Source organism: Trachurus japonicus, chromosome 14 (genome assembly GCF_045865225.1).
Source record: "Trachurus japonicus isolate A0001 chromosome 14, Traja_1.0".
Taxonomy (NCBI): domain Eukaryota; kingdom Metazoa; phylum Chordata; class Actinopteri; order Carangiformes; family Carangidae; genus Trachurus; species Trachurus japonicus.
Window position 1 is genome coordinate 26,415,179 of NC_140920.1, and position 27,841 is coordinate 26,443,019.

At 43.9% G+C, this 27,841-nt stretch overlaps 1 protein-coding gene across 2 annotated transcripts; it reads right to left on the reverse strand.

Annotated features, from left to right (window-relative positions):
• Nucleotides 1–546: 546 nt before the first annotated feature.
• On the reverse strand, nt 547–27,841 carry caln2 (calneuron 2). 2 transcript variants are annotated; one of them, XM_085798638.1, is made up of 6 exons: nt 27,344–27,841; nt 20,664–20,788; nt 15,781–15,924; nt 13,371–13,483; nt 5,031–5,184; nt 547–1,076 (listed from the first exon to the last, which is right to left on the reverse strand). In XM_085798638.1, the coding sequence occupies exons 2-6, from the start codon at nt 20,779–20,781 to the stop codon at nt 949–951; spliced, it is 657 nt and encodes a 218-aa protein (XP_085654764.1). In that variant the 5' UTR covers nt 20,782–20,788; nt 27,344–27,841; the 3' UTR covers nt 547–948. The 2 variants fall into 2 exon arrangements, with proteins under 2 accessions (XP_085654764.1, XP_085654763.1); XM_085798637.1 differs by lacking the exon at nt 27,344–27,841 and adding an exon at nt 26,015–26,257.

A 27,841-nucleotide genomic window follows, 5' to 3' on the forward strand; every position in this document is an offset into this window, starting at 1 on the left:
GGTATGGCAGTGTATATAGCCTACTGTCATGCTTTTTGTGTGGTCTACATGTACCACAGTTGGGCAGTATATTACCATGAGATGCTGAGGTGAAACATTTTCTCCCAACATAAAGCTGAAAATTATTTATCTCAGCCTGGTCCACTTTTATTGGACGGTTTTGGTGTCTCTAGTTTTCCTATATCAGACACCTCTCAGAAAGCCTGAGCTTCCATTGTGTGTGTGGTCGACACAAACGCTGAGGGACCGTTCAATTAGTCAGTAGAGACAGTGGGACAGTGGTGATACTTAGTGGTCCCTCACTGATTATTGAGTTGTGCTCCTTGTAGATTTCAAAGATTAGTGGACTGAGCAGAGGACGTAAATGTTTCACAAAAGGTGTGATGTTAATACAACACCGTATGAGGTGGGAGGGGTTTTCTATGCATTTAAATACTGTGCCCAACATTCAGTGCCCACATTCACTCAGTTCACATTCAGCGCAACTTCTCTGGGGTAAATATGCAGTTGTCCACAATATCCACTGTTTGTTTCTTTTAAATTAGTAATGGCTCAAAGCACCTGATACGCATTTTCAGTAATTAGAAAAATTAAGTTTAAAGGGTGGTCTTGGTCTTGGAAAGAGCAAAATAAATCCTTCTTTTTAAACTCATGTTTTATATAAAAACATTATTCTTTTTTCAGTTCAGGTTCCATATGACCAGTGAGTCCAGTAACTCTGCAGGGTAATATCTTCAATGCAAAACAAATATATCTCTCTTCATTTTACTCATATTGTCTGCTTCTATAAGGTTAAGTTCAAAACAAACTAAAAAAGAAAGAAAAAAAAAAACCTCAACTGATTGTTTAGAGAAGTGCTTGGGTTGTGGCTGGTCCAGCTTTGGCTGCAAAGACAAGATGTGAGGTCATGGCTGTTCTGTCCACTCCCCATGCTCACAGTGCAATAGGTTACTCCATGCCATTCCGCAACATCTGATTGGCTGCGATAAGCATGACACTGATGATGAAAGCCATAGCAAAGGCGCATATCAGACTTTTCCTGACGCACGTCTGCCGATTCTTCTTCTTAGGATGGACTGGGAGGAACGAAAAGAGAAGAAAAAAGAGACAGGAGTTAACACACAAAAATAAATTTTGTTTATTTATGCAAATGAGACATTATGCAAATCAGGCAATATCCAGATCAGTGTTCCCTACCTGTGGCCCCCCGGAGTTTTGAGATCTGAAAGTGGGCCATGGGTTGCAAAAGGCTGGGAACCATTGATCTTGATAAATATATGCTAATTTGCATAAAAATCTTTAGAACAGGCATCTGAAAACTGGAGAAATCCAGGTATCTTGTTTCTCTTATTGACAGAAAGCCAAAGCTTTTTACTGAGGGGATTTAGGGTAGCTCTTTTTATCACTTCATAAAACAGAAAACTCAATAGACAATAGACATAAAAAATATCTTTTTTGCCATGTTTTTAGGAATAAAATGTTACATAATCAATCAAGCACTTATATACAGTATATTACCGTATATTAACAAACTCCTCAGTGAAAACCTTCAGAATAAATTAAGGTATAAAACTGGAGAGCTTGGTGTAAGATTTATGGCATGGTATGGGAAAAAAAACAACCTTTAAAAAATATGTACTGTAAAATTCAATACGCTTTTACTTGAAACCAATAGCCTATTCACAATCTTGTGAAAAATACAAATGAAAATTTGACCCAATTTGCATCTGATAACATTCTGCAGGAGGAGAGAGAAAAAGCTTTACAGTTGACAGGCCATAAACAGGAATCGCGATTGCATGTTGCATTAGTATGCTAATGTTCAGGAGAAATCTACTCAGATATAAAAATAGCACAGTAAAATAAACAGAGAAATGTGACTGCCCCTCTAGTCTGAATCAAATGTGACATGTTATAGAAGCATAAAAGCCCCTAAAATGTTTTAGTGTGTCAATAGTTGATTGATGTCACATCTTTGCTAATGTTTGTTAGTTTCTGTAACCCAGTGCTATAGATACTTCAGCATGTCCAGGGATTTTACTTTTCTTATCCTCAGACCAGACGTTATCCAGTACAGCAGTTGCCATAAGAAACCAAAACCTTTGAAATTTTAACAAATTTAAAAAACGATTACTGATGGGTGTCTGTATGTAACCCACGCAGATGCTCTGTGCAGATGTACTTCTGTGTTTGTTTGATGTACTCCTTGTTGACACATTTGTTTTGTGTAAACCCTGTTTACAAATCTGTGTCTGTATGTAATTGGAAAAAATTCTGCCTTGGCTGGACAAAAAAGTTTTTTTCTATTTCTATTTTTATTTCTATTCTACTTTGTCACAGTAAAAAACTGTGGTTGTTACCATTAACAAAGAACATAATCCCATGAGGAGACAGGAGGGTCAGGGAGAGAGAGAGGGGGGGGTTGATTTGCAGCAAGGGGCTGCATGGTGGATTCTATCTCAGGCCGCTGTGGTTGGGACTTAAGCCTTTATGGTACTCTAACTGGTGAGCCTCTGGAGCACCCTGCACTGAATTAACTGTATCGCTGAATTTTAACCAGTTTCTCATGGTGCACTTTCAGTGACCCTATTAAATGTGGAAAAAAATATTTCTGGTTGCTAGTTGTTCTGCATCTTAATTCTGTGACCCAGATTATCAGCATCACAAATGTCTCCGATGTAAAAATGTGGAATATGCGGAGGCACAAACCGACTCTAACACTATCTCTGCTGTAGCCAAACCAAAGACAAGAGTGAGGAGATGGAACTTTTTGTTCTGCTACCTATGTTTGGGCTGAAAGGCCTGTTTCCCCCAAAGAGAAAATCTCTGTAGATTGAAAGAGGATGAGTAGTGAGGACAGATGTGTCCTCCAACCGGCCTCGCAGCAAAAGCAACAACCAAAAGTTTCCTCTCCATCAGGCCCCTTGTCTCGGTTTGTTAAAATCATACATTGCATCAATAAATCAAGTCGTCGCTCTGAGTCGTGGATCTAAGAGGGACTGTGAAAGGCACTGACGTCCCACTGGACAGGAGGAAGATGGAAGCAGACATGAAAGACGGATGTTGGGGATGTGTGAGGCGGGTTAAATGTGGGGAAGCACACAGCTGTTGTTTACAAGAGAAGCTCTACACCTCTTCATCTAGCTACTTCTCCGCCTCCTCTCTTCCTCTCCTCTTCATCTTTCTGCCGTTCTTTTTCTTTTCCCTAACTCCACGACCTGCACTTCCCTCAACACCAGAAACTTTGTGAAAAGAGTGCCAAGCCAGCAGTTCCCTGATCCCCTTCTTTAGCCTCTTATCTCCCCCTTCACTGTCCCTAAGTTTCTCCATTTCCTCTTAACTCTCTTTTTTCGGGCTCCCCAAGACTGTAGGCCAGTACCCAATGGATTCATTAAGACTTTCCTAGTTTTAAAGCGTGTTTGATCCTTCCTTACCTTTGTCCTAGTCTGACTTGGTTGAAGTTTCACTGCAGACAGGCAATTTCTAACTCTGGACCATAACTAACCAAGGGTCAGTTTGGGGTTTGCGCTTCCCTGTTTTCCCTCGAGCAACAAAATCTATGTCTCAAGAAAAATTCCTCCTGTGTTTCACTCGGGCACTCAAACAACCAATTAACAACCTACCAGTTATTTAATGACCTTGGCATTAATGGATTTTATCAAAATGGCCACCTCTCTAACTATCAGCACACTATGAAAGCTCTGTGGTGGATGCTGCCGGACAGTAGCTGTTAAAAATGTTCACCCTCTGTTTGGCCAAACAAAATTTAATTTGAAAAAGTGTCTGTGTGTTGAAAAGTTATTTCTTTTCTACTTTTTTTCAACCTCACACAGATTTTAGAACGAGTTTTGTGCAATGTCCCTGGAAGCAAATTGTTATTTGTACATCTATAATTTAGCTTTAAAGGAGTACTGTGACATTTCATGAAACGTGTTTTATTTGCTTTCTTGCTAAGAGTTGGACGTAAAGATCAATACACTCTGAATATCTGGGCCTTGGGTGTGGAGCTGGAGCCTGGAGGTAATTAGCTTAGCTTAGCAGGAGGGGTGAAAGATTGAGGAAAGATGCCAAGATCAAATATGGCAACAACAGCCTGTTAATTTACATGTTAGGTCTTGTTGGAAAGGTAAAATGACAATTTGTGATTTCATGTTGTTTTATATATTTTATGTTTCCTGCAGCCAGGAGACTACAGGAAATAGTGGGTTTTATATCTTTCCTGTTAACATTTTCACTTTTTAAGAAAAAATATGCCAGTTTGAGGCCTGCTGTTGTTAAAGGGATAGTTCAACATTTTGGAAAATTGGCCCATTGCCATAATCCCTATAGTTTTAGGAGTAGGTTTGTTACCTTTAATTGTTGGTCCAAGCTATTTTTAGAACGGCGGAGCAGAGCCGCAAGCTGCTCAGAACGCTATCTCATATTGTGTGTTGTGGAGTTGTTGGATTTTGTATTTGATGAGTTTGATGAGGGAAACCAAGAAATCCCATTAGCCTACGTAGCGTAGCTCTGAGCAGCTCACGGCTCTGCTCCGCCGTTCTAAAAATAGCTTGCACCGACAATTAAAGGTAACGAATCTACTCCTCTACTCTAACACACGCCAACCTGTTAAGAGATATTAATCTCAACCTGTTGCCACCTTTCTTTTGCTGTTTTGTGGATGATGCTATGTAGCTAGGCATTAATTTAATTATTTGTTCCCATGGAAACTCTGATTAGGCAATTGCATGTCATGAAGAGTGAAAGCAGTCAGCACCAGAACTATCTTAACTGCTGAACGAATTAGAGATGTAGAAACAAGTATGTGGGGGAAAAGAGCTAATTTAGCCCTGCCTTCCATCTCCATGCTAAGATAAACTGCCTCTCCTTGGCACAAGCTCCATGCTTACAACAGACATCAGAGTAGTATTGATCTTATGTAGCTCACAGTGAAAATGTGTTTTGGTCATGGTCTACGCTACGCTATGAGTTGTTGTAAGCACAGATATTTATAACAGCAAAGTCTGCATGAACATGAACAGCTTCCTCACCTCCCTCATACTCAGGGCAGTTCCCTGAGGTTTCATTGAGGCTCTCCTCTTCGGTGATGATGATGTTCTCTATGTCCTTCATTGTCAGGTGGTCCCTGAAGGCGTGGAACAGCACCTGCTTCAGCTCATCCAGAGACAGCTGCTGCATGTCAAACTGCAGGGGCACACGGCGATCAATGCAGAGACACAGTTATCCACAAACTGGCTTTGTGAGGGCAGATAAATATAGACGATAAGAATGAGGTGTGAAATGTACAAGCTGTGAAGAATCATGGTGTCTCTACGTTTGTGCTCTGTTGCCTCAATGTATTGTAAATGTAAGTAAGGAAGATGTCTGTTGTGATGAAATGGCAGCATGTTCGCCTTTGCATCACTGCTGCTATATTTGGGTGTCTGAATCAGTATGCAAACCTGTTATTGGATAAATATATGTATGCACTATGAAGTTAATGGACCTATCGCTTTAAAAAATAGATGTAGGTAGTTGTATTCTCAGCTGCATGTTTGTGTTTTAAATGATTAATAAGATTTATAGGGCTCTGACCCAACACTGAGTTGAAGTGTGAATATCTTCGCCTCTGTCCCACCCCATGCCGGCCCTTCATTAACATCATGTCTCACTAGTCCCTCCAGCAGAACCCCCCTGCAAGCTACGAAGCACACACACACACACACACACACACAGCTTCTACGTGTAGATTATTTACCTCAGATTAAAATACAATCAGTCGCTTGGTTTAACACAACAGATGGACATACTGAGGCAGAGAGGAAGAAAATAGGAGACTGACAGAGCGTCTCAGAGAGATGGTATAAAATGAGAAAAGAGGAAGTGTGGTGAGGTCAGAGAGAATTGAGATGGTCGTAGTGGGAGACACAGATGGAGAAACAGAACTGGCAGACAATAATGGTGTATGGCCGTGAACGAGTTGAGATGGTGAAGAGGAGATGCTCATTTCAGCAGGGGGATGGTATTTTACATCTCCTCTCTCTAGTAACAACAGGTCAGTGAGCCAATCAGACGAGAGTCTCTGAACCTCTCTTCTGATTGGCTGTTTGTTTTCTGAGTGACCAAACAGAAATACGAAAGTTTTCAGAAAAAACATTCAGGGAAAGCAAATCCTACAAGGTTACTGTAGGTGTTGGATTCAGGTGGGTGGGGCTTGGGGAATGGCTGAGACAGGTGACTATTTTTGTTGTGACATCGCCAAGTTACAGAAAACCTTTTGGCTCGTTAAAGTTTGTGTTTGCATTTCAGTGACCTGATACTTTCACAGAATACAGAACTTAGACCTGCTTTATAATCAAAAGAGACATAGATGTTTGTCTTGACCCTGTGAACACCTTGGCCAGAGTGAAAATATGATAGGTATAGTATAGGTTATAACCTGCTGTCACTCCCAATTTGATTGAAACGTTTTTAAAGAGGAACTAAACAGGATTTCTCCCGTGACTATGCTACATTTTTACCTTAAAGCAGAAGTAAGCGGAATGTTTGTGTTAAAGGGACAACGAGGAGTTTCTATTTGGTTGTAAAAAAGTCTCATATTAATGTGGATGAATCTACGCTACCCACACTTGTTAATGGGCCCATTTTCGATTAATATATCGTTTTGTCTCTATCATTATTTTGTTATTATTAGTGGTGGCGGAAATGCTGGGCGAGCTGACCAGTGTTTCTTTACTTTCGGTTTCGTGGCGAGTCATGAGAATAACGCAGTCGAATCGCAGTTTATGGTCGGAACTACGATGGTATGTGATCGTCTTCGAACCTCTGAGTTTGATTCTTTATGAATGAAAACATGAGTCTGTCTTGCGCCGGTCAAAGAATTTTACGGTGTGCGCAGAGGCTCATAAATGTAGTGTGAAAACGCTTCGCTTTTCCAAAACTCCTCGTTGTCCCTTTAATATAAGTCTTAAATAGTTCTATCTTCCGACAGCAATCACTTACATAGAGTGTTTGGACCGAAACGTGGGTCTGTCAGTCACTCTGCTCTGCTGTAAGCTGAGGAGAAAACTTCTTGTATACTTCCTTGTATTCTACAACCTTTATCCAATGAGGAGAGAGAACGGCATGAAGGGCTGTGTGTGTAGCCAAGGGCTGTACGTGAATGTGGTGACATAGGGACGAGGACCAATAGATCCATGATGAGGGCGGGGGCTGCTGTAATTGTGATAGTTAACTACATAACTTGTGACTTGTTACAAGTGAATGGAGGCTCTCTGCCTTCCACCTGGCGTCTCTCTCGTTGCAACATCAGTGTACCTGGCCACTGCCCCGGTGTCCCAGCTCTCGTCTCTGTGCACCGCAACACAAATGCGGTCTGTAACCCGTAATCTTTTGTTTATGACAGTGAAGAGTACACAGATATACACGTTGTAACATCGAATATGTTATATAACGTTATCCACCGCTCCATGTATTGATTTTTCGCCATATTTGTTGTAAACAAATGCACATGGCTGAGAGGAGGGTTAGCAAAACAGCGGAAAAGCGACCAGACTTGAATAGTTTCCCTTTAAAAGTAGATCATTTGATTTAATTTTTTTCAAGCTAAGAAACGCTGTGAAACATGTCTAAATATTTAACAATGATAACTTTCATTCATGTGTCTCAGATTCCTCTCACACAAAAGCACAGATTGGACCTTTATCTGCTCTGACTCATGCAGCCTTGTGAGGCACTCCGGGGCAGACAAACAGGGAGTGGCAGCGGGAGTTTGAGCCGCTTGATTTCTGCTGTCCTTCTTGCCAAAGTTATCTCTGTTTTGAATGGACGCAGGCGAGTGGAGGAGCAACTCTTTGGACTGCAGCCGCAGGACAGACAACATGACAGCTCAGGGCAGGAGCACGGAGAATGTACAATGTTCCTGTCTGTCTGTCTGAGGAGGGAAAAGCCACAGTGGAGCTGCTACCTGTTACCAACCAGCAGAGTGATTTCTCCACCCGCCTGGCCTCTGAAGGACATCCACAGCCACACACACACACAGAGCGATGATGGTGTGTGAAGACTTGAGAGTTTACGTGTCTTAGCATTTTGCCTTTCGCTGAATGAACTCAAATATGCAATGTGTGCGTGCGTGCGTGTGAGCGTGCGTGTGACAGGGAAACAGCAGGGGATGGCGAGCACTGACCGGTGACATACTGAAGCAGCCAGGACACATCAATCAGCAGAACAGGTGCTTACATGCCGTCCTTCCTGTCTAATCCTGCTTGCCCTCGTACAGCACAAGCTTGTTTCGCCGGTCGTCCACCTGCTTTATCTTCTGACCCTTGTCTAACAAGTCACACTGACTGACAACCTGCAAGCATTGTCCCTTTAACTCTGTACCCTTTTCCTCACATTTGTTCTGTCAGGGTTTGCTGGCACACTCATGCTCTAGCAAAGTTTAATTTGCAAAACATTTTACCAATGTGCTTTGACCAAGAAAATAGTATAGAGTTGTGTATCCACATGATCTGCATATGCACAAATAATAGAGGACATGTGTTGCATAATACTGCAAGTCATTTTTAACAGCAGGGGCTACAACCAGCTACAAATGAATAAAACATGTATTATATCCATAGAAGCATTATCAGTCACTATTGCATGCAATGGAATGAAAGACTGCTGCTAAAAATAGATGTTGACAACCTGAAGCTAAAATGTTCCACAGTGGAGGAGCTGAGCCCAGTCCCAGTCACTTTTCAGACACCAGTGCTACAATAATTGCACTTACGGTGCCGCACTTTGGATAAAACCATCCACCAAATGGCAGTCATTATGTAAGAGGCATCACATTTAGAAAAAAATTACTCCACATTTGGCATGACTGGTCATATGAACGGTATGCAGACTGTCTTAGGACGATCACTGTCATCTACATCTGCTGTCCCTGACCACCTACTTCTCTCTGCTTCCTTCCTCCTTCTTCTTCAGCTTCTGTTTTCATGGGAAAAACTCCGAAACATGGATACACATAAAATCTATGCAACTTGTATGATTTTGACTTAAAGGGATAGTTCAACATTTTGGCAAATTGCCCCATTGCCATAATCCCTATAGTCATAGCAGTGGGTTTGTTACCTTTAATTGTCAGTGCAAGCTATTTTTAGAGCCGCAAGCTGCCCAGAGCTACGCTACGGAGGCTAATGGGATTTCTTGGTTTTGCTCATCAAACTCATCAAATACACAATCCAACAACTCCAAAACGCTCTGGTGGACAAGTTGTGACCTGCAGCGCCGTAACGTAACTGTGCGGGGCCCCCCGGCGGCGAAGACGGCGGCGATGACGGGGGGGGGGGGTTTCGGGGGGCGGCGGCGGCGAGGCGATGGCCGCGATGACGGGTGGGGGGGGGGTGACGGCAGCGACAACACAGCAGAACGATCCTGCCTAGGAGCTATCCTCCATGGTTACTTAAAGCAGAAGTAAGTGGTCCGGTCGTTTTCGCTAATGCTGCGTTCCAGGCAGGCTTTTGAAATCGTAAATTACAGCTTCAAATCACAACTTACGACTTTGTAGCGTTTTAGGCAACCCACTCGTGTTTTTCCGACCTGTTTTACCTGTGAAAGTCACTATAACAACCACTCGTAACTTCCGACCGGTGATTGAACTGGTACGACGTCACGGTCGGAAAAATACGAGTTTCCTTGAACGCACCATAACAGTCCTCGTCCCTACGTCGCCACATTCACGGCGTCCCTTGGCTGCACACACAGCCCTGCATGCCGTTCTCTCTCCTCATTGGATAAAAACTGTAGGATACGATAAATGTTTTCTCCTGGGCTCAGAGCAGAGCAGAGTGACTGACAGACCCGTGTTTCAGTCCAAACACTCTATGTAAGTGATTGCTGTCGGAAGATATAACTATTTAAGACTTATATTAACACAAATATATCACTTACTTCTGCTTTAACCAAAAGTCTCTTGAAATATCAAACAAAGAAGAGAACTATGGACTGTGGAAGCTTGAATGGCCAAAATACAGAAGTTATCATGACGTGAACCATGTTGCGGTGTAAAAAGAAAAAAAAAAAAAAAAAAAAGGCCGTTGATTCGGTGGAAACCCGGCTTAACGGGCGGGGGCGGGGCCCCCACGGCATGCGGGGGCCCCCCCGCCTCGCGGGGGCTGCGGGGGTATACTTTACGGCCCAGGTGACCTGCACATTCACCACACTATGAGATAATAAGAGAACGTTACGAGGCAAATGCAGCGGTTTTGCATGAATTTACCTCTAAAACAACTCTGTCTGGTAACGTTGTGTTATTATCTCATAGCGTGGTGAATGTGCAGGTCACAACTTGTCCACCAGAGCGTTTTGGAGTTGTTGGATTGTGAATTTGATGAGTTTGATGAGGGAAACCAAGAAATCCCATTAGCCTCTGTAGCGTAGGGATCATGGCAATGGGCCAATTTGCCAGAAGTTGAACTATCCCTTTGACATCAATCATATAACTCTCGACACAAACCTGTAGAGGTGAGCTGTTCACTGTGACACATACAACTCAACTTAAAAGAGCCTGCTATTGATTTTCACACCGTTTTTTCTTCAGAGACTGATTCCATCCATCGTCCATAGCGCAGGGAGGAGTACGCTAAGGACAGGTCGCCCATCTATCACAGAGCCGACATTAAGAGACAAACAACGCACTCCTTGTGGTGTGAATGTGAATGTGAGTGTGTGACTGTGGGAGGAAGCCAGAGAACCCACACAGCCACAGAGAGGACATGCAAACTCCACCCTGCCTGGGGAATCGAACCCTCTAGCTGTGAGGTGGCAGTGTTAGTACGGCCGTGCTGCTGCCAAAACAATTACACCTAAGGCCACTGAATTGCTTCAACTGACTTGAGCCTCTTACAGTTGCATAAATAATCACTTTTTCACAAAGGTGGGAGTAAAATAAAGAGTTACTGTATATGACTGTTAAAAGTCTTTGTGAGGAACTGAAGGTGAACAGCTACAAAGCATGTTACTTTGACACCGGAGACCCTGGCTGTCATCTGATCTCCTATGGTGAGGGTCTGTTAGTGCACCTGTACATCAGTGCACTGGCTTGACAGGTGAAACCACTGGAGGTCAGAAAAACCCTAAGCCATATGTACAAGTTCAGGCAGTTTACTCTCTTACTCTACAGATGATTTGTGGATGAGCTTAAAAACAACGGTGGCAGTAGCCAAAGTTGTGTCTCCATGTTTTTAAGGGCCCTTTAGCAACGGCAGGAAAAATTCATAAGCCCCTTGGGATAAAAAAACAAAACAAGCACCTGCCGACTAAAACGAATGCGAGGCTGACAAGTGTCAACAACATCTTCCAGCTATTGTTAAATGATGAGAGATTCTGCAACCTTCTAGACACTGTTAAGATATTGGTGAATATTTGTTGTCTTTGCCGCAGCTGAAAATGACTATCTTTAGGCACTGCAGCTTAATTTGCAATGGAAGACTGGATGCTTCCTATTTCAAATCTAATTTACTGACTGTCAGCAGAAACGTGGTAACTTGACTCAGGAGTTTTTCAAAGCAGATATCTGAATCTCCCCGAGGTTTCACTCCGACCATGCTACTGTGGAAAAAATAAACTAAAAAATTGAAATTTCAAAGGCCACACACACACACACACACAATCCATTCGAGATATACGTATATACACACAGGAAAATGTAATTACACACAAAGCATGCCAACACCAACATGAATTCATTCAGTCATCATTAGATATCTGACTGTGTGAGGATACAGTATCATCTGAAGCGAGTCATTATGCCCCACCGTGAGGTGCCTCCTTCTCTTCCACCTTTCTCTTTTCAACACAATGACTCTATCTCTCTCTTCCCGTCTCCCTCTGAGGTCTGTTAAATATAAACAGACGCACACACACACACGCACAACAAACACACACGCGCAAACACTGCACTCAGTCCTCAGACACACTTCCTTCCACCATTTCATCTCCCTCCACCTCCTCCTCCTCCTTCCTATATTCTTCTGCTCTGCTTTCATTGCCCGCTTCCTCTCCCCTCTCCTGCGTTCCGTCCTCTTCTGTCTCATTTTTCCGTCCCCCTTTCTTCCTGTTTTCTCTCGCTCCGTCTTTCTCTCTTTGTGGGAGGTGAACGGTTTAAATCACCCCTGAGACGCACACCGTCTGCAACCTTCATGAATCACAGTCTCTTGCACCTCTTCTTTCATTTTCTCCTACTCTTCTCCTTTGTGGGTTTTCTTTTATATTCCTGTATCTTTATGTGGGGCATCCCCCCATCCTCCCCCTCCCTCTCCCCCACATGTTGTCCAGCGTTGCCTCTCTATTTCCCCCGTCTCTCTGTCACCATGGTGTCTCATTTTAAAGAAGGTGCTCTGTTCCACGCAGCTTAGACACAAATGATCCTGAGCTCCAAATCTGACTTTCCCTTTTTTTTTTTTTTTTTTGCATTAATTTCCTTTGTGTCCTGATGTGTGAATGCGATAGATGGCTGTTTTCCTTTATGGTATTCTCTTCTAAGTGATTGCACAATGAAGATCGTCTATGTAAATGTGGCCTAGTATATTTTTCTTAACCTGAAATACACACACACCTCCTCATTCCAGTGAGTCACCCTCTAAACGTTTCTCCTCTCATTTGACTCGAGGAAAATCCGAGAACAGCTTCCTGAGAGCTGTCGCCTGGCTCACCCAGGCACACACTGACACACACACACATGCACTTTTCATTATTGTCGCATGTCTTACCTAAGAGGCAGAAAAAAACACTGTTTGAAGCAGAAGATTTTCTATGTAGAGCAATTTTCTAAAACAAAGTAAGCATGCTCAGAAACATGTAGATGAGCTGCAGCCTTAATCACCACTGAGCCCCGTTTGGACACTTGAAAGCACACAAGCTCAGACTTCCCCTATTAAAAAGGAGCACATCGCGGAAATCTTCATAATGGTAATACCCTCTGTAACACTGTGAATGATAAACACACATCCACACCCACGCAAAGCCAAAAACATACACATACTTCATGTAAAGAAAGACTTAATTCTCAGCAGGTCTCTTTTTCCTTCAAGGCTCGGAGTTGAAAGAGAAGAGAGTCTGTGTTTTTGACAGAACAGAGGAAGCAGTTGGGGGGCCTGAGAGTGTGTTTATGTGTGTATTTTTGCACTTAAGTAGGTGTGAGGCTGTGCAGACTCCCTGCAGTAACTTGGGCTGTGCTTTAAGGATGGAAGTCCAGCTCTGACTCCTGAAATACACAGTCAGAGGTGAGACGGAGTGAGTAAGAGGAGGCGTAATGGATGGAACGGGTAAATGATGGAGAGTGTCGGTGATGGGGAAACAGTGTCTTTGCCAGCTGGGAAGAGGACGGACGCTCTGTGTCTCACCTGCCAGAAGATGTTGTCAATGGTGTTGCCCAGGAATCCTTCTCGATTGTCTGACGACAGCAGTTTGGGCCCCAGTATCGTCATGAACTCCTCAAAATCCACCTGGCCATCGCCTGCAGGCACACACACACACACACACACACACACACACACAGAAAATCAGCAAAGTTTATATTTGCAAAGAAAGAGAGAAAAGTGTACTGACATCGATCAGCAGATGGATGAGCCCTCATCCATGACAAACACTCAGACTTCTCAAGGCCTAATTGACCTTTCAAATATTGTGTGTGCACCTGTGTGTCTGTGCACAAGCAGTTGTGTGATATATTTCTTTTTTCTTCAACTCCGGGAACATTTGGTTACATTTAAATTCAGTGGATACAACTTGCAAGGCATTTTGCATTATGTATTCTACGGCTGCATGTTGTTGGAGATTGCAATCACCAGCCAGCGTCTCGTTCAGTGAACATCTCCACGACAGCATGTCTTACAAATTGAGTTCCTGGATAGACCTATGATACCATATAGTGCTAACATCCATATTACCCTGAGTGTACAGTCTTATCTAATGGTCTATTTATTACGTGCTATAATAAGGAGCATATTTGAAGCATTAGTAGTAGTCTGCACAACTGCCAACGCTCTTGTGATTTTATTGCTTGGTGGGATAACACTTAATTTTATGGGTGTAATTTCTGAATAATTTCCAAGAAGTTCCCATGAAAAAAAATAGAAAAGCTGCAATTTGGTACTAATTAAAGAGGAAATCAAGCAAGTATTTAACTTGTACACTTGCAAAAACTGAAGTCTGATGACTTGCTGTGTAAGAGTCTTTCCATGAGGTCACAGCAGGCCGGCTGCACATGAACAAATGTGAAATTTGTCCACACGTAAGCATACAATTCATCACGTATGATGAAGTTGGTATTTACTTGGTAAATAATTCATTTTCCCACCACGGTTAGTTGAAAATTACAGTTTTTTGGAGGAAATGTCTCAGCAATTACCCAGAGATGACTGGCCGCTTGCTGCTTCACACAAAGCAGTCCTGCCTTGTATCGCTTCAGTCATCAGAGGTATTAAAAATCATCACTTCTCTGCTCTGAAACCTGACTGCAGTCTCTGAAAGCGCAGCTCTGAATTGAACATAATATAATCTTATATTATAGAGTACTCTGCCTAAAAATCTGAAGGACGGGTGAGAGGATAATGCCACAGATCAACGGATTACAATTTCTAAAGCGCGTGAAATTAATTATATGGGAAGAACCGCGCAGGTCGCCTATAACACCTGATAATGATTGACATGCTTCGGCTAATTGCAGCAGCAGTGATAGCTTCCAGTGCTCGGTGAGTGATGACACGGAGACGACGGCGGTTCAGAGGTAGAGGATTTTTACGGGGAGATGCCGTCTCCTTCTCCTCGGAACAAATGGCAGCGTCGCTCGCGCGGAGGCAAAAGCAAAATGCTTTTAGCTCTGACCTTTGATATTTACCACAAGCTGTGGAATCAAGAGCAGGAAGATAAGACCCAGCTGAAAGATTGACTAGCTTGTTTGTGATGCACGGACTGCTTTAGGGGTAATTGCAGTCCTGTGTGAATTTACAAGCAGAGCTGCGGTTTAAGGAGCAGGAGCAAACAGGTTCTCTCTTTACCGTCTCAGGGGGATTTGTTTTTGATAACCGACCACCTGCTACTCGTAAGGTAGCTTTTGCAGGAGCATTTGGATGGAAGCTCTAACGTAAAAGGCATGAATTTCTCAGTTTTGGTGCTTTTATACTGACATCACATCAAAAACACACAAGAATATTTATATTATTTGCTTTCATTGAATAGAGAAACACCTTTGTGCCCCCAAACTGATGTCTAGAGCCTTGTATGTTTGTGTGTTTTCTCTGTTCTTTTTCTTCATGTATTTTTTGTTACAATAACTTTTTTTTCCTTTTCTTTATTCTACCTTTTCCTAATTATTATTTATTTACTCTAATTAATGTTATTGTTACACTGTCCAAGTATAGTCTGATGTTCTGAGCCTGTCCTTGTATTGATGTGTCCTTGCTGCCTGGGGTGGGGTGGGAAGGGGGATGTCTTTTCCTTTTTTTTCTCCTTCTTTTTTTTCCCTCTTGTCTTGTGTTTGTTTTTGTATTCATTTATTTTTATTTATATACATATATAATTTCCCTTTTTTGCCTTGTTGTTGTTGTTGAGCCCTTTCTGCTCTTGTCTTGTTTTTATGTTTTCTGATGGAAACCAATAAAAAGTTATAAAAAAAAGAAAAAAAAAGAAAAAGAAAAGAGAAACACCTATACACAAGCATTATATACATGGCCGTGCAGTATATTTCAAGCTGTCAGCCCTGTGTGTGCTCAGTGCATGCACCCAAGTGTGTGCCCTTATGTAGTGCCTCACCATCCATGTCCAGTCTCTGCATGATGATGGCCAGCTCCACTTCGCTGGGCATGTAACCCAGGGAGCGCATGGCCATGCCCAGCTCCTGTTTGGAGATGAAACCATTCCCATCACGATCCAAAACACGAAACGCCTCACGGATCTCTGCAGGACAAACACACAACATGTCATCGCTGTGCATTTCTGTCAGTATACATCTTCTCTTTACTCCTACTGCTTTGCACCTATCTCGCAGGTCAGTGACGATCATAACAGCAGATTAGAAAGTGTTCATCTTTATGTTTTGTTTTTTGAAATGAATCCAGGGGCTGGGATTGAATTGATTGAGTGGCATCCCTGGTCTCTTATGTCTGTGCCAAAGACTTGCGTTTCCCTATTTTGTTCATTTCCTTTTATTCATTGTATTTGAGATGCTGTGACTGACTCTGACATGTTTGGCATGTTGTTAGGAGATTTCTTTTTATTTTACTGTTCAAGTGCATTTTTAAAGGCTGTCTGCTTGACATTCAGTATGTTTGATCTCTGGATTTCTGTCTGTGCTTCTTACATTACAGATTTTAAGAAAAAAGCAGCAATGGTTGTTTTTTCATGCACTTGAAAATGACATATCTTTACATTTTCCTGTCAAGGAAATGCAGGGCTGTTATGGAGCCTCTAGGCCTCTCAGGGGGGAGGTTAAGGTGGATGGTTGTGGGAGTTTGACACTAAAGGCCATATTTTAGTACCCAGCCCTTTACCTCTGTTCGGCATGATTGCCTTTAATCATCTGCGCAGTCATTCTCTAACCCCAAAGTGGTTATAATCAATATTTTTCACATCAGCAGACAATTAAATGACCACTTATATGATAGAGGTCACACTATTATGAATTGTCACCTGACTGTGCTGTTCCTCTCAGCTGTAAAGGGTTTCAACTCATTGTTTTCATTTTCCAGGCCACAGCTTTTCTGTTTCGGCTCAGCCTCGCTGCGCTCGTGTTATTGTTTCCAGATGAAGCGGCGATAAAGCTCCAAAGCTCCAAAAACCCATGCATGCTAAGCTACCTGCTCAGCACCCAGCAGCAGACACAAAGACGAGTGGAGCCTAAACAGACAGATACTCAGATACAGGTGGCAGAGACCAAAAGCAGAGCTAAAAGAGAGTGAATGATGAGCTTCCATGCATCAGGTGGCAAAATACATGTTGTTTGCTGCCATGATGATGATTAAAAGGTAATTTTTCATGTCTTATTAGATAATAATGTAGGTATAGGTTCTATATTAATACTATGTGAAAGCCTGTATTCAGAAAGTGAGACTTTAAACCAGCTGTCAGGACTTCCTGTGACTGTGTGATGTCACAACAAAGCAGTCACTAAACTCCGCCCACCTGGACCCACCATGTACAGAATTTGGGCTGAATGTTTCCCTGAAACCTGCTGTAATTTGTATTTGAACCAATCAGAAGAGAGTTTTCAGAGACTTCTCTTCTGGTTTACATAGTTAATCTCATAATTTGTAACCATATTGGCCACAAATAAGAATCATGTCAGTCATTTGAAACCACAGATGTCTTGACAAAAGGACAGATCAGGAAGTCGGCTATTCATCTGTGAGAACAATCTACAAACTACTTTGGCTGGAGGACTTGTTTGATGATAACAAACTGTAACCATGGGAACAGCCAACAAACTGACATGTTTCATTCGTACGGTCGTGTCTTTAGCCTCATAAAGTGTCATCCCAAACTTTAAACAGTGAGCCACCGGACGGTGTCAGATGGAATAATCCATGTGATGACATTAATGATTAACAGGTTTTAGCAGGTGTGTGGGACGGTGCTCAAAGTGCTTCCCCAGCGCTGATAACAGGCTTTCCTGTTAGGAAGTGCTGCAGCCTGTCCTCCATGCAAATCAAGGTGAGGGTGATCTCCTGCTGCCCCTCCCTCCCTTCCTCTCTTCCTCTCTCTCTCTCTCTCCCTCTCCTTGTTCCTTTTACATCTTTATACACTCATTGCGTTTTACAAACCCACGAGGGGCCTGTCCCAATCCCTCCACACATCGCAATCACCGTCAGCATCGCCAAGAGCGTTTCCGACTCTCTCCTCCCACATAAAAGGCTTCCTCCTAACTTGGAAGTGTAAGTAAACACACACATCTCACGAGGCATCAATCCGTCCATGCAGCAGAATTACTCAAACCTCCGAGGACCTTCTTGCTAAACACCCCGGTCAATCTCCAGCTAATTACCTGTCAATCAGTTGACACTATCTGAGCGGACGGGGGCTAAGGGGAGGTGGAGCTTTGGGTCGGTCGAATCTATTGACTCGATAAAGACAGAAGCAGAAACGGGGCAGAGGCTTTGCGAGTCTTTATTCAACATCTTTTCACACACCAGTGCTCCATTTTTAATGTGGATCTCTTCACTTCGAGGGCGGGTGTCATTCTATCTGGCATTTGGCAAAATAACACAATCGAGAAGAGTAATACCCCCTCCGCGCGACAGTTTAAATCACAATTTCCCTGCGACTAATCATTTTCCAAACCTAAACAATGAATATTACATGATCTTCATTTCTCTCTGTCTCTATCAGGCCGCGTGTCATTAATATTCTCGTCCAGACATGCCGCTCCTTCCTTCCTCTGTGTAATAAGTCTGTCTCAGATCTGCCTCCTTTGCTCTGTCAGTTGCGTGAGAGCCTAAGTTCACTTGCACCCCTCCTGCCGCACCCCCTCATCTGAGCCAGTAAATATCCCTCACGGCTGATAACTAGAGTCGAGCACCGTGCCACTGCCTCCCTTTCTCTCCCACCACAAAAAAAAAGTGAGAATTGGAGGCGAAGGGACTGCGAATGTGTGAGTGTGCAGCCTCCCAAAACAAAGTGAAATGTATTTGTATGCAGCCCAACAGTGAGGACTACATTTTCAATAGGGTACGAATGAGCTGGTCCCTGATGTATTACTGTGCAATGCCTGTGTGCAGCGCCTGTGTGTCTTGTTTGTATGAGCGTGCAGCCCGGCTTGTGCGCGCCTGTGTATTACCGAGTCAACCCTCAAGGAGTGTTCATATTCTCCCTGTGATGGATGAAACGCCTCGAAACTAGAGAAGGGGATGGTGGCGATCCAACACAGGGGTGATTAACTAGCCTTCTATCTGTGTTAGCAGATGATCCTGGAAGAACCTTCCGCATCTCTCTGAAGTAGGATTAGGAGTTTTTCAAATGCTGGCAGCAAATACCACGGATATTTTGTCCACATCAAACAATCCCATTGGTTGCGTTGGATCTGCAGCTGACAGCGCCGAGATAATGCCTCATCGTAATGTCTGGAGTCTTAGAGAGTCCAAATTCAATTTATATAATAGCTCTACATAGGTCCAGGCTACTTTACCCTTCTCGCTGCCCTTGACCAAGAATCAGGCCAATTGGACTAATGATGGTGGTGATGATGATGATGAGATGTTCCAGTCACTGTAGCTGCTCTGCTTTCAGTTCACTAAAGCAACCGTTTCAGTGAACTGGGTTGAGTCGAGTTGTGCACAAGGGAGACTGGATTAAAAGATTTATGCTACAAAGTACTTCATACCAAAGCTCATTCGAGCAAAACTACAATAGGGCACATGTATAAACACAAGCAAACAGCCTCAGTCTGAAGCAACACCATGGCGCTCTCTGTCCTCGCTCGGTGACAGAATTAGCCGTTTTCTTTCCCACCAAAGCGACTGATGTCAGAAGCGTATGCGCTCATTGCATCGTTGAAGTCTTTGTTTGGAGGTTATGTCACAGGATCGCCTCAGATCTGGACCTGAGCGCACCGACATGCAGCACACACTGGCACCCGCTGAACACATGCTGAATGGCCTGCATGGGAATAAAGCCCCTCTTTGTCAGTTTGCACCATTTTAAAAATGAAGTCCCAATGAAACCATTTCCATTGCTTCGGCCATCAGTTTGGATAAATGCCCCATTACAACAGATTAGCCACCACATTACTTGTAGGTAAAAATGAAACTGAGTGCTTATGATGACCTAATAATGAACGCACACGGCTACAGGACGTACTACAGGTCAGAACTGAAACAGAAAGTGGTCCGTATGTATTTGTATGGATATTTACAACTATTCTCTTCTTCATAAGTTGTACATCCGTCTGTGAGCCAGTTACATGAGGATGAAAACTTCTGCCACAATACATCCAATGTTAACATGTATGATTCATACTGTACACAGTGCATTACAAGTCTGTTTCCCTATTGGACCTTTTCTTAGAGATGCCCTACAGTCTTAGAAATGACTTTACAACCAATGGAAAGAGTCAAATCCATACTGTAATAAAATATGGGTCTACTTCAAGAAAAATGAAAAGAAAAGGGGAAACAAAATAAAAACTCCAAGCCATGTGAGGAATGTAAAACATAGGTCTACTTAAATAAAATATATAGAGCTCCATTCAGTGCAGTGGATGTATATCAGTAAAGTGAACACAACACAAAGCACATGAAAAGTGCAATACCTCTACAGTCTATTTGTTTCTGAGGAGATCAATTTTCATGCAAGATGGATCGAAAACTTGAATTAGGGGACCGATATCAATACCTTAGTGCTCTGATTCCGTCTTAGTCAAATATATTTCATTTCTGTCAGACACCGACAGGCTGAATTCTGTGACTGATTTTATTTCCTAAGCACCATAATTGGAAACCAATGCATCCAGTCAAGCGCTGACAAAATGGCTAAACGAAAAAACTTTTCCCCGGGAGACTTGGAGCATTGTAACTGCATTGTTCCAGTAGTGAAACATTAATTGGTAGTAGCTTACACTTTACCCACCCGGCCAGCGCCCTCCTCGCCACCCCTCCCTCCCCATCTCCATATCTCTCTCTCTCTCTCTGGACAGACTCACTCACCTCCCAGCTCCTCTGTGGAGATGCTGGTGAGCTGGAAGGCTTCGCTGCCCTCTGTCAGGGAGCTGCTCAGGTAGTTGTCTGGATAGAGCAGGCCCGCCCGCACATGGTGGAATGGCATCTTCTCCCTGCAGAGGACACACACACACAACAACAAAAATCACACAGAGTCTAAACAAACTTTGTAAGTGTGTGTGTGAGAACAAGAAAAACTGATGCACCAAAAATGGAGGATTGGGTCGAGGTAACACTCAATATTTACAGAATTGAGAAGCTGACTTTCTCAGACACTTTTAAAAATTACTGGGAAAACTGGGTTCATTTTGTGTCTCCATTGAGAGCAGATTTTGTGCGGTAAGGACACTGTGTATGGTAGATTACTGATCCCCTTGGTCCAGGCTACAAACTTTGTTCATTGTTCATATGTTTATTATGTTTACCCTCCAACAGGAGAAAGGGGACGATGTAAGAGAGATGTGAAAATAAGGACAGGAGTGAAAAAGTGTGGTAACACTTTACTTGAATAGGTATTCATAAGATTGACATAAAACTGTCATAACCATGACATAACAGCTGTCATAAACATCAATGAATACTTATGACAGCTGTCGTTAAGTGTCATTGGGTAAGTTATGTCACTTTTGATGCAAAGTTGACATCATTTGAGATGTCCTTGTTATGAGAACTTGACATAATTTTAAAAGTTTGTCCATTAGGTCTGCTATGACAGTTTAAACTGTCTTTATGTCAAGTTGTCAGAACAAAAACATCTCAAACGATGTCAACTTTGCATTAAAAGTGACATAACTTACCGAATGACACTTAACGACAGCTGTCATAAGTATTCATTGATGTTTATGACAGCTGTTATGTCATGGTTATGACAGTGTTATGTCAATCTTATGAATACCTATTCAAGTAAAGTGTTACCAAAAGCGTTTCTTTGAGATTGTATGTTTATGTCTCTGCTCCCTGGTGGAGAAGTATAGGAATGTTTTATACTGTTGGAAAATTGTATATGTAAAATGTTGAATATTGATATGTGGAATCGATAAAAAACGTTAATAAAAAAAAAAAGAAAAGATAACTAGAGGTATCAAGGACGCGTTTCTCAGTGTGTGAATGCGCATGTGTATCATCAAACCCTTTCTACCATCAGCTTGGTCGTGAGCCCTTTTTAGAAACACAAGCTCCTGTAGAGGGAACATTGTTCCTTCCACTCTGCTAATGCTCCTTTCTGGGAGAAGCCTCTGTCTCCTCGTGGCAGAATCACAGTGACAAATTATGTAATCACATTATAATTCAATGGAGCCGCAGAAAAAATATTCCACTGTTATTGTTCTGATAAATACCATCAGAGGAGAATAAGGAACTCGGTATTATCCTGCAATCATTGTCTGGCTGCGTTTCTTCTGCTTGTTCTTTGTTAAGTCCCATCAGTCCACAGAGGAAAAGCACTAAAGTCCTGTCACTTGCCATCGTTCCGTCTACCACCACCCCTCCATCAGATCTCCTGACTTCCTGTCCCGCCAGACAATCCCCGCTGCCACCCAGCGCCTCACCAAGAGACCTCAGGGCTCGACAGGGCATCAATCAACCCGGGCCCCCTCTGTCGTATGATCAGAGCCATTCTCTGCTTTGATTCATGGCCGCTGTCCCTCTGAGGGCTGTCCCACTGTAATATTTTGACACGTTGGCAATATGCTTCAAGTTATATTCCTACTAATAGCGCACAGGGAACTGAACTCAGGTGAGGGAGACAGAGAAAGATGGGCAGGGAGGAAGAGATAGAGATCCCGAGAGCATTTTCGTGAGCGGGCCACTGCCAAGACGAGGGAGAGATAGAGACAGAAGTAAGAATGTCTCTGTCGGAGGAAACATGGACAAAGTATAAACAACCGCTCTCCTCTCCTCTCCTCTCCTCTCCTCTCAAATCCTTTGTGGATTTTGTGAATCAGAGCCAGGAGAGGAAAAAAGGACACAGACTGAGTGTAGAGACAAAGACTGTGTGGAAGGCTAAGAGCCATGGGATCGGTGCAAATCTGCTGTGGTGATCTGTGGAGGACACACTGGGTCTGACAGTGGCAGTGAGCAGAGAGCTGTGTGTCTGCACATACTGTAGTTTGTGAGCTCTGAGGAAAATGTATTCTTCGGTCCATCTGTTCCTGGTTCTACTCGTGTCCCACCTGCCCATTAAAAGTACTCAGGTCACCATGGCAACATGTATCTGACACGTCTTTGGCAAAAGAGATGACAACACACACACACACACACAGGAAGCACAGAGTAATAAATTGCAGTGTTTTGCTACTACAGCCTTACTTGGTCTTATAGAAGATGACTAGTAAATGAATCAAGCTCATCACTGAGAAGACTGTCAGTTCCTCTACTGAGGTTTTTCTTTGTGTGACATCAGGTTTGCTTTGTGATACACAAATATCAAAAACCACAAACATCCTTGTTCTCCAGTATTTCGATGGCAGAGGAAATCGTGTCGGACTTAATTTGTGAGAGGGAGCAACAGGGTTTACATGAAATGTATGAAAACATGCTTGAGAATATGAGCAAACACTGTGTTGTTGTTTGCTCAGTTAAGCTGCCAGTGTGTTTTACTGGAACTGCTTGTTGGACGGTCGAACACCCTGCCCCCACACCTTTCTGCTGTCTGTGAAGAGGAAATTAGCATGAAGCATGAAGGTTTATCATTTATTCACATTATACTGTGTATTTTAATCCTCAGCCCATCCGTGTTTTCTGTGTGGTTATTGTGCGAGTGTTTACAGGCAGTACCCACCACATGTGGGATTTAGGGGCTAGCTGAGGCCCAGCATTTCTCTAACTTTCCCAAAAAACCGAGGATAAAACATTAACACACATCACATCCACCTCACGCTGTGATTGGACGGCTGTGCTGGGCTGAGGAAGGAGCCACGGTTTGCTCTCTCTCTAACTCTCTTTATCATTTCTGACACGACTACAGACAAGCGTCAAATTAGACAAAAAAAAAAAGAAGGACATAAATTATTGGGCCGTCAGATGCCACCACAACAGCTTCAGTGCACATCAATCCAAAATCTGCCATAGATGAGATCTGATGACTGTGAGGGCCCCAGCACATGACTCACATCACTTTCATACCCATCAAACCGCTCAGTGACCCCTCGTTGCCGATGGATGGGGTTGTCATCCTGTTTCCTCACTCATTTCTCAGGTGTTTCCTTTAATTTGTCACTCCTCTGTATTGGTGTCACTTTTCATGTGCAGCACAATGAACGCCTTCCAGGTGAGACAGACTGAAAAATGACACCATGTTTAAATGCATCCATCTCCCCTCTGTCTTTTTCATCCCGCCTTCAAGTGTGACCTTTGAAGCTGCTATAAACACTTTGGATTTCCAATTTCCAACGGAGGCATGCATACTGTATTGTTTATTTACATGTGCGCTTACATGCATCTGCATAAACGGTGTATTTAAAGGGATAGTTCAACATTTTGGCAGATTGGCCCATTGCCATAATGCTAATCCCTATAGTCATAGCAGTAGGTTTGTTACCTTTAATTGTCGGTGCAAGCTATTTTTAGATCGGCGAAGCAGAGCCGCGAGCTGCTCAGAGCTACGCTACGGAGGCTAATGGGATTTCTTGGTTTCCCTCATCAAACTCATCAAATACACAATCCAACAACTTCAAAGCGCTCTGGTGGACAAGTTGTGACCTGCACATTCACCACGCTATGAGATAATAACAGAACATTACAAGACAGAGTTGTTTTCAAGGTAAATTCATGCAAAACCGCTGATACGCGTTCCTGTCAAAGGCAGTTTTTCATCTTGTTTTTTTGTCTCTGCATTTTCCTCGAAAACAACTCTGTCTAGTAACGTCCTGTTGGTGGTCTGATATGGCTACAGGTTGTTTAAATGTATACAGTATTCATTTAAAAGTGAATTACAGTATTTATTATGTATTTGATGGCCGTTCAGTAAGCTATAACCCTGACATTCTTCAACACATCAAATCGAACAGATATGATCTAATCAGTGGACAAATTAATAAGACATATGATATCAAATTAATATGAGAATGTATTTTAACAGTCCATCTGCTCTCACAATTGTTCCCCTGACAGAAGCACCCACTCACTCCAGCACACACGCATACACATCAAACTTAGTCACACGCCAATCCTCTCTTCCCTCTCTCACTCACTGTCTATTTTATTTTTCACCCATATATTTTTGGATCGTGGTTGTTCTGCTCATGAAAACAGACACGGAGACGGCACGAGAGCCGACAAGGACAAGCTTCAGCAGAAAGCCTCCATCTGATAAGCCTCATCCCCTGAGAGTAGGAAGCACAGTGCCAGAGAGAAAGGAAGACAGACACACAGACAGGTGTGAAACAGAGAGAGAGAGTGTTTGTGTGTGTAGGGGGGGGGGGGGGGTTGGAAAGAGGATGAAAGAAGCCAATGAAAGTGGTCTGACTGGCAGCGTTTGAACTGAGGGGTCACCTGCACCCCGGGGGAGTCTGCAGCATGGTGATCAGAGCAAATTTAAGCTCCGAAAAGGAGAGAAGAGGCTGAGATGAAGGGAGAGTGGCGAACCGAGATTGAGCCAAAAGCTGCCAATGGGGGAAAGAGGAGACTGGTGATTTTTCCTCACCTCCCTCTGTCCCCGTGGAGAAAAATGCATTAGCAGAATGACAGAAAAAAAAGCAGAGGGGTCACAACAGTGTATTTCCCAACAGCTCATGCACTATGTTTCCATCACAAGCATGCAGCTCTGCATGACGAGACGACAGTATCCACAGAACCAAGCCTTATTTGGCACATCAAAAGGAAACAGGTTGTTGCTACTGCGGCAGCCGCCAATTAATCATGAAAACATGCAAAACTGTGTGATTTCCCATCATCCAAGGGCTCTCTGAAATGCATGACATCTGTTAGCTGGCCAGGCGGATGTCAAGATAAAACAACATATTATTCTCTTTTCATTTCAAGCCACTAAAACCTTAGTTATCCTTCCACATCTTCTGCAGTTTTGGAGAGAAGGCCTCTGCTGCCTGCCAGAAATAATGACACACCACAGTTGACGAGCAGAGCTGGTGTTGGATAAAGGTAAACTGCAACTCTTTGATTTGTCAAATGAATCACAAAGCCAAATAAAATGGACATCATGCATCAATGTGCCACCTCAATAGGCAACCATCAATAAAAATGGCTTCTTATCTGATGGTTAAATGAGTGATAGATGATTAACTCTCCTGTCTCTGTCTCAATGTCAGCCGTCCTATTGAAGTCACCTTGGGCAAAGATAGGCAGCGTGCTCACAGCTGTGATCTCTGCTGTCTCTCTCTTACCCATCAAAGCCGTACTCAGAGAGCATGTCCTCGGGAGAGGCGCTGGCCGGACTGCCCATCTTGTCGCCTACACAAACCGCCACTGCCGGAGGTCAAGCTGGGTCATCCAACACGCTCTTTAGTTATCTGACCGCGCCGTCAGGCTGCGCCACTGGAATAGCTCTGGTGCCTCACAACCAGCTCGGGCAGGGGGGGGTAGGAGGTGTGGGCGTGTGCGCCCTTGATCTTCCGTCTGGTGGCCTGTCGTTTCAGGCTTTTGTTGGGTGTTAAAAGAGTCCCATCTGACGGGGAAAGAGTTGGACACCCATGATGGTGTGCCACGCTGCGCGCGTCTGCAGCGGAGGGAGCGCAGCTGGACTCAGACCGCCTGCTGCTCCAAGCTGCTGCTACAGCACCGCGCTGAGAGAAGGGTGTCCGAGAATTCAAAAAAAAAAGGGAAAGAAAAAAAAACTCGTGCGCGCAACCTCCCAAAAATGCTCGTACACACAAACCACCTATTATCTACCACACGCACGTACTGTAACACCTCAACCAGCCCTCAGCATCCACAGGCGGCTCAGCTCCAGGGTTATCAGATGATGGATCTGTGTGCGGCAGGTGACAGATTTGACCATTATGCTTTATGACTGGAGTTTCAGAGCATCTGGCAATGAGAATAAATACAACTGGGCTTCAGACTGCAGCCAGTGCCCATTTATCAGAGCCAATGTGTGAGCCGAGAGCGGAGGGGAGCTTGATAAAGACACAAAGCGTGATGTATGGAGTGTGATGGAGTGCTTTACATCAGGCTGCGCGTTCAGACAATTACACTGCGATTATACTTATTGCGTGTGCATGTGCGATGGATCTATAATCACCTAATCACACACATCAAACCCACGCTGCGCGCACAGACGCGCGCGACGCACACACGCAGCTGGAAAGAGATTTTCAGTTTCCAGCTGTTGAAATGGACGAACAGTCAAAACCCAAACAACACAGACAGGCTTCAGTCTGCCGTCAGCCATTAAGGCTCAAACAACACAGACCATCCACAGTGTCAGCACACACACACACACACACACACACACACACACACACACACACACACACACACACACACACACACACACACACAGCCTGGTGTATTTACACACGCGCACAGCACACGCGCAAATTCACACAGATTACAACAGGTGCAGTCGCCAGCGCGCGGCTCTGCGGCCGTCAGCGGCACCGACGCATGGGCGGTCGGCCGGTCGGTCGGTCGGTCGCGGTAATCACCTTTATCACCTTTACCACGCCAACCCCGAGGTGTCACACTACTGACCGGGAGCGGGTTTAACCTACCTGCCTGTGAAACGCCTGGTCCCCCGGTGTGAGATGTCGCCCCGCCTCGGTTAGAGCACCGTTGGCGGAGAAGCTGAGGGTGTTTTGAATTGCCAAGATGTGTTTAGTCTGTTTGCATCCGTCCTGTGCTCTTGGGGAGTCCGTCCAACAGCCAGAGATGGACTCATTCAGTCTGTGTGTTGGACCTGCACTCGGGGATTCACCAGTGTGTCATGTGCTCCACACTTTTTGGATAGTTATTTCAGAAATATCAACTGGTTAGGTGAGGAAGAGGAGGAGGAGGAGGAGGAGGAGGAGGAGGGAGATTCTGTCCGTTTGAGCTGAAGTCCAGACCCACATGTATGGCCTCCCATCCGTCTTCTACATCTCACTTGTCCTCGCCGTTATGTGGAGGGTTGGGGGTGTTGTTGGGAAGGAGCAGCTCGCCCAGACGGACGCCACCCAGCCGCCCACGGGTCTGGGTCTGAGAACTGGTGCTGGTGCCGCCGCAGCTGCTGC

Coding starts and splice junctions, on each gene's coding strand:
- caln2 (XM_085798637.1), bottom strand. CDS start 26,073: ATGGGCAGTCCGGCCAGCGCCTCTCCCGAGGACATGCTCTCTGAGTAC. Junction 20,789..26,014: donor TCTGAGTACGGCTTTGATGG/GTAAGAGAGAGA, acceptor TGTCCTCTGCAG/GGAGAAGATGCCATTCCACC. Junction 1,077..5,030: donor CTGCCCTGAGTATGAGGGAG/GTGAGGAAGCTG, acceptor CGTTCCTCCCAG/TCCATCCTAAGAAGAAGAAT.